This window comes from Phragmites australis, chromosome 13, assembly GCF_958298935.1.
Source record: "Phragmites australis chromosome 13, lpPhrAust1.1, whole genome shotgun sequence".
NCBI classification, from domain to species: domain Eukaryota; kingdom Viridiplantae; phylum Streptophyta; class Magnoliopsida; order Poales; family Poaceae; genus Phragmites; species Phragmites australis.
The window spans coordinates 3,109,324-3,117,059 of record NC_084933.1 but is presented as its reverse complement, the minus strand read 5'-3'; the positions used below and the strand labels follow the sequence as shown (position 1 = coordinate 3,117,059).

The window sequence follows — 7,736 nt, the reverse complement described above, 5'->3', positions numbered from 1 at the left end:
CGCGGCCCAATTGGCTTTTCGCGCGCGCACTGGCCCGGCCTAGGGCGCGGCCCAGCCACCGCGCCTGGCCCATTCTATTTTCATGCGTGCGCCAGCCCGGACCTTTTCAGCCGTTCATCGCGATCCGACGGCTGCCCGACGAAAACACGCGAGATAAAAAGGCCATCGTCCGAAACCCTAACCCTAATTCATTTCCCTCTCTCTCCCCGAAAACTCCGCCTGACTCGAGAGAGAGAGCGGCGGCTCGAGAGTACGTCGGCGATGGAAGCCGCCGGCCGAGAGAGAGAGAGAGAGAGAGAGAGAGAGAGAGAGAGAGAGAGAGAGAGAGAGAGAGACAGCGGCGACCACGGCCGCCTGAGAGGAGAGGGTACGGGCTCCATCGGAACCGACGGAGGCGAGCTCGTGTCCTGGGAAGGAGGGGGGATGGCGCGCGGCGAGAAGGTGTCCCGTCCCGCAGCAGAGGAACCGAAGGAACCACGCGCGCATGAAGAAAGAAGATCCCACCGGAGGAGAAGGACTCCGACGGGCATGAACAGCGACGCAAGGCGCCGGATGCGTAAGACCTCCACCCCCCCTCTAATTTTATTGCTCTAGGGTTCGGGATTTGGGGAAATAAGGATTTATGGGGTTCGGATTTGGGGAGAGGGGGTTGGGGAATTGGGGATTTCTTAGGGTTTTCTTATTCTCCCTGATTCCCCTCCTTCTAAATGCTTAATCCCGCCTAATCCGAGCCTAATTGACCGAACCCGAGCCCCATGAACACATAAACACAATATAGAAGCTTAGTTCATGAATACATAAGCATAAGAGCCGCCTGATTGAATTGACCCGAGGTCGATTAGAGCTAAAACACGTTAAACCTAAACTAATTGACCTTAATCTCATACCAACAATGCTAACTAATGTCCAATTAAGGCTCAAAACATCATAACCGAGCCGAATTGATTAATTTATGAAAGTGTATACAAGAATTCATCCTAATTTCATTAATCCGAGACATAAACATGAACTTGTGCATTGATCCGAGCCTAAAATTGAACTTAAATCACATAATTTATCATCAATGTACTTAAACCGATCAAAAATGGGACCAATTGACCGCTAATTGGCGTCAACCGATCATAACTCAGCATGATTAAGACTAATTGGGTTTGATTAGGGACTAGGATGGCTCTGATACCAAATATTAAGACTAATTGGGTTTGATTAGGGACTAGGATGGCTCTGATACTCAATTCTTCACTTAATCAACATAATTGCTAGCCCTAAGATCAAACACCCTAAGTGCGGAAGTGTGAGGTGTTTACCTGCGTTCAATGATGTCATCAGATGAGGGTGAAGTGGTCGCCGGAGTGGTGAAGAGGCTTCAGCCTAATGTAGTTGATCACCAGCACGTAGTGGATGAAGAGGTGGCGGTCTTCACCTCGTTGACAGCACCCTTAAGAATTAGATTAGGGTTAAGACATGAGGAGAGGCGGCTGACTTCGTGAGATGGATCGTAATCACAATCGAACCCCCTCACGTCTGTTTATATGGTGCTACACGAGGTGGGATCACAACTAATACGTTGGCTACACCCCCAATCACAGTGCGTATGTGAGAAACGGGCTTCCCCTTAGGATTCGGTTGTTAGTTAGAAAATATTAGGGAGAGTGGAGACCGAGATCAAAACTAACAGGGGACCGTTGAACTAAATCTTCACCTTTTGAGTCGATAGCCAGCTTATGAAACTCAACGGACATGTATGGATAAAGTTTCTTAACAGTGTTATCATTAACCCGATCTGTAACGATTTCATAAGGGTTGACTCTCTTCAGAGTTCAAAATTTTGCAAATGGAGGGGGTCCAGAAGCAAGGCGAAAAGGTTTCCCGGCAGCAATGGCAGCAGAGCAAAGCCCAGAACTCATCATCAGCAAAGATTGCAGCTACTGTTGTCCTACAGTGGGGTGGCTCAGCGCCTGCCCATGGTCTGCACTGCCGCCTGCAGTGCAGCATCAAATACAGCCACATGAGCACAGCCTGGCATGTCTCCATGGCTCACTCACCTACCTTCTACCGTCCCTTCCCTCGATGCAGCTGAAGGCTCTGCTTGCACTTGCTTGCTCGATGCAGCGTCCTCTGCACCAGATCTAGCACGAGCTGGGCATTGGACATTGGTGAGCGCAGTCGTCTCATCCGAAACTATTGATGCTCAATGCTGGGGCTGGACATTGGTAGCATGAGCAGCATATGTTTCTGTACACCATTGGTTCCTTAACTGATGTTCTTGCTCGGTTCATCAACAGATTCAGATTCACCTTTCACTTGAATTGTGATCCTCTCCATTGCTTGTGGCCTGGCTGTGCATCTCTGATCAAAGCTGACACAACTTTTTGATCGAGCTGCGGTGGTGGCTGGTGAGCTCACAAAGCTGCAGTAGCAGCACCACACAAGCCTGCCACCACTATCAGCTGCTGTTCCCAAGATAGTGTCTGTCCAAATTTGCCTCTTCCCCAAGTTGCAACGTCAGTAATCCAGTGTACTCATATATGCAGTGGAGTGTAGACAGTGTGTTGCTGGTCTGAAACGATGTAACTACAATTTGAATTCAGAATCAATCGAATCTCCCCAAGTAGGACTCAAACCAACAACTACTCGGTTAAAAGTCGATCGCAATACAAAGAAGCTGGTTCACCACCTTCTCCCTTTTACAAATAATGGAAGAAAGGGTGACCACAGCAATCCCCTTTGTCGAGCTCAAGAGGCGATTCGATAGCGGTTCCACCTGAGGTCGCCTTGGCCTCAAACCTTGATTCGCCAAATGTTGGAGAACAAGGCAAGAATCAGTTAGGATTGGGCCTACAGATGGATTGGATCCACTCTGCTAATTGAATACTTCCATGCACCAGCTTCCCAGTTGCAGGAAGGAACAGAACACTGGTTGGTAACATGAAACCATAACTCACACATGCGCGGACCACAGGATGATGAGCTTGCAGTCCTAGACGGTCATCAAGTGCTGCAAGCGCATTGTAATAAATTTACAACCTCACCTGGAAACCGTAATCAAGCTGTGATAAGCAAAAGCTTGATGGGGGAAATGGCGATGCTGTTAATGGCCAAAGCAGATGCAGAAAAGTTTGCATCCCTAAAGGCAAACAGCATTCACATTATAGTTTCAATGCTACTCAGAATGAAGGATCACAGACTGATGTAACAGTAGTAGTACATCCCAGATTATGTAGTGACATATCACTTTCACAAAACTAACTTAAGTTATCATTTTCACAAAGAGTAGAATTTGCATAGAGTTCCATGTTATTATTGGATACCCGATCAGAAGAGCACTCGCAATCAGAAACACACTGAACTACAACTACAATGACGCAAACAAGTTTTCAGGTTACCACAATAATATCAGTTGCAGCGAGATAGCGAGTTCATTAGTTGATCAACAAGACAAATTGTAGCAAATTATTGTTCCCACAAACCTAGAAAAAGGACCAAGAATAGTACTTACATTTACTGACTGCTAATGAATGTTTACGGCATATGCTGTACCAACTTGCTCAGTTGCTAGTTTCAGATGAGCAGCATATATAGTAAACTTGTTTTGTGAAACAAAAGAGTAGCACTCAACAGTAGATGTTTAACAGGTTGATTCATGATTGGTTTCATTTTTTGAAAGTGCAATCCTTGTAACTTTTTTCTGTTGCATTACCATCTGTTTATCAAGTGTACTTTCTGAGGAAACAACGCCAACAAGTGGAAAAAATCCTTCAGAGAAGCTAAACTAATTGACCTACCAACTAAACCCGGTCGCTTTACGGTACGAAGAAAATGATATATTTGCCTTTGAGATGAGTGGGTTAGCATCAACAACTGCTACCCTGATATTATGCTTCCTAAATTAATGGCTAATGTGATACCTTTATGCAACACGGTTACATTATCTTAGCTTTTCTCGATGTGCTTTTAGCAAAGTCCCATGCTGATGAAAAACGATAACTAAAGGCACTAACTTCATATTCATTGCCTGAATATTCCATATGCTACAATTCAACAGCAAAATGTAGCAACTTTGTGATTTCATTACCCATTCATATAAGTTTATCTAACCATTGGCAAATCTGTTGCACCAAAACACATGTCATGCAAATTTACTATGAAAGAAACCTGTTTTCAGATTGCTTGACACATGGATTCAACAAAAGTATGTACAACCGGAGTTAGAATGAGCATCTTTTCAGTAGATGATCTCATGTGCAACATGCACGAAAAAAAGAAGGGGGGAAAGAAACAAACCAAAACACAAGTACCCTTTGTTCTTTCATATCACTTACACACTATGGAACAGAGCAGAAACCTGACCTTGGACTCTACTGAAGTTGCCACTCCACACATTCATCAAAGTCAAGACTACTTGAGCAGTCAAGTAACGCGTTCTGCTGCTGCTCGTACCGGCAGATGTAATTTAGCCCGACAAGCAATTCGCAGATCACAACCTCAGTCTTCTCCCGATCGGCGAAATACAATGTCTGCAACAGCAATACATTCCCTTTCAACACAATCTGCTGCTGCTCAAAGTTCCTCTCAGCCTGCCACCGGATCATGTTGTGGGCCATCGGAGCAAGCCATGCCAATGTCTTCTCAAGAGTCTCCCTCCAATCGTGTGCGAGGAACGCGTCGTAGATCGCCATGTTCTTGACATATGTTTTCAGATTTTTCCTCAATGCCGCCTTCAAACTAGAGGGCAGCATCTGGTACAGGTCATCCCGTGCCTCCTCACCAACAAGATGTGGGTACCGAAGCAACTTCTCGATGATGATAATGATATTTGCATAATGCAATGCAAGGGCTGAGCCACCAATTGTGGATGGCGGCGCAAGTGATGTCACGGTGCTCTTCGGACCAAACCGCGCTCTTCTGCCAATCTTGCCGCTCTTGGCTGTTGTTGTGGACACCCCCTGCTCACCGCTGAATGGAACGAGCATCCCCGACCTGATCGTGCTAATGCAGCTCACATCCTCCAAGAACTCATCCTCAAACCCATCCTTCCATGATACCGAGCTACTCAAGCTCAAACACTCCATGAACATCCTCCCCGGGCTTGCTCCGCAATTAGACCGGAGATTCACTGAGCGCGGCGTATCCATATCGACTCTGGCAATTGGCCCTGACTTGGTATCACTGAAATTGGCCCGGACAGGACCTGAATTTGCTGTCACTGGACCGGAAAGTTGACGGCTTTGGTCACATTGCCGTGACTCCCGGGTAGTAGCCAGCAAGTCGAGCCCGAGCATAGGGTCACCGAACACAAGGCGGATGCGGTCGTAGATGGCGCAGACGGCGCGCGCGAGCAGGAGCACGGCCTTGTCGTAGGTCCAGTTCCAGAGAGACGAATCCCTCAGCCGGCGCACGTCGTGACGGCGCCACCGCGTGCGCTGTTCGAGCGCGCGGCGGGCTTCGTCGGTGGGGAGCTTCCGTGCCGACTGCTCGAGCTCGGTGAGCGCCTCGAGCTCCGCGCAGAGCGCGGCCGTGGCGGCCGCGAGACGGTCGAGCTTGCGGACGAGCGAGGTGGCGTCGGAAGGGGAGGCCACCGCGAAGGCGGCCGCGGCGGTGTCCGAGCGGCCGGCGAGGAGGTCGGCGTAGACGTGATCGAACCCCAGGAGCGCTGGGACCGTGCACCGTCGCCCGAGTCGCGAGGCCACGGCGGCGACGCGGTTAAGCGCGTCAAGCTTCTCGGCGAGCGCGAGGGCCAGGAGCCGCGCGTCGTCGCCGGGGACGAGCGCGCGCACGGCGTGGGAGCCGAGGCAGAGCGGCCCAAGCAGGCGTGCCGCCTCGGCGTCGGAGAGCGAGCGGTAGAGGTTGGCGGCGCGCGACATGGCGTCGGCCACCTCGAACGACAGGATGCCCACCCTGCCGAACTCCGCCGCCTCGCCGCCCTTGGCACTCGCCACCGGCCTCACCTTCTTGGACGAGGACGACGACGTCGCCATAGAGAGAACCTTGTGCACCAGCGGCTCCGCCCCCATGCCTCCGACCTCCTCGAGCTCTCAACTAAAAGATTTGTCCCCAATTACCAAACAACCATGAAAAAGAAACCGAAAAATCTACAAAAGCATAAACCTTCGCAAGAAGATCTTGGCATTTTGCAGCGAATACGAATTAGGCAACCAACCAAGAAGGGGATTTGAATTCGAACACTCCGATTTCGTGTCTGGCTCGCCAGCTGGCAGCGAGTCAGCAGCTGCAGCAGGAGGGAGGAATTAATGGCGGAGCAGAGATGTCAACACATCAAGACAAGACTACAACTGGAAAAGAAAAATAGCATTTCTCGGGTGGTGCTCCAAGAAACCAGAATGGAGACGGAGAAGAAGAAGTGTGAAAGGAAATGCGCGGATGGCGACGGCGGCGGAGGAGAAGGAAAGAAAGACGAGGAGAAATGAGCAAGAGGGAGCTAGAAGGAGGCTAGCAGTGAGACTTGGATTTAGGCGACGCCATTGATGCGGCCACTGCTCGGCATCCAACTCCTTGCTGGTGGCATTAAATCGCCATAAATTGGAGCGGGAGCAAGGCAACAAAAACAAGCAGCCGCCGCGGCCTCGATGCCTCTTCTCTCTCTCTCTCTCGCTCTCGCCTGGCTCACCTCGCCAGCCAGGACGGAGTGAGTTGATGATGGTGCAGTGGTTGGGCAGGGCTGGGTAACTTTCCCGGTGCCTTTTAACACTTTCGCGAGTGAGCGGGAGCAGAGCCCCGACGCTGTAGAGTGGGACCTAGTCTCTGTGGGACCAACAGTCAGTGGGAAAGAGATGGGGAGTAGATGGTGGATGGGTGCTGGTGGGTTTTTTTATTGGGGAGGGTAGTCTACTCTGCGCGGAGTAGCAGTTGGGTGGACTTTGGAGCAAGTAAACTTACCGCAACACCACGTTTTGCCGTTTCGTCCTCGGATTTGCTGATGCTTTTACCAAGAGTTTTTTCTCTTCTTTTTTTTCTGTAATCACATTTTCTCTCTTCCGCCATCTAAAATTTTTTGAACTCAGGTTTGACATTGTTCCATTTTCCTTCTCTTAATTGCTGTTCGGTCGATGTTAGTCAGCTATCTTACGATTAAATTATGAAAGAGTATGGAAAAACACAGATGTTACCACAGTATCAGGAAAGTGAGAAAAAATATGTTAGATAACTGTGCTGCACAAAAAGATATACATTTAAAAAACGATTCAATATCTCTTTTGTTTTTATCTGTATGTAATACTAGAAAAGGTTATAAGTCAAATACTTTCACGAAACTAAGACTTGTTTATAAGTGATATCTGTTTTTTTTTATCGATTTTACAGTGTTATTCTTGATTTATAATTTATTTTCTGTATTTGTCTAGTGTACTTTTTTGTTTTTTTTACTTGTTCTCTTACTAGCCAAAAGGAGTATGAACGAAATAAAGGGCAAAAGCCGCAGCTATAAGAGTGGATAAGAGAGGAGTGCATATTTTGAGGTCAGAAGAGACAGCAAGGTTGAAATTGAGGAGTTCATGCAGATCCTCTCTCTCTCTCTAGATCCTCTCTCTCTCTCTCTCTCTCCAATTTGCCATGTCTCAATAGATAATTCCATTTCTCTTGGAGGGAATTCCCCATGATGATGATAGTTACATGTGCAATAGTCATGTGGACTATAACAGTTTTAAACACTTGCCCAGTGCTTTGGGACATGATTCTTAAGGAAAAGTTTGTTTTAAAATGAAAAATACGAGAATGAC

The 7,736-nt window shown here is 48.2% G+C and overlaps 1 protein-coding gene across 1 annotated transcript; it reads right to left on the bottom strand.

Annotated features, from left to right (window-relative positions):
• Positions 1-4,138: 4,138 nt before the first annotated feature.
• LOC133889306 (uncharacterized) lies at positions 4,139-6,663 on the bottom strand. The gene is made up of 2 exons (XM_062329824.1): positions 6,161-6,663; positions 4,139-6,039 (listed from the first exon to the last, which is right to left on the bottom strand). The coding sequence occupies exon 2, from the start codon at positions 6,012-6,014 to the stop codon at positions 4,359-4,361; it is 1,656 nt and encodes a 551-aa protein (XP_062185808.1). The 5' UTR covers positions 6,015-6,039; positions 6,161-6,663; the 3' UTR covers positions 4,139-4,358.
• Positions 6,664-7,736: the final 1,073 nt, after the last annotated feature.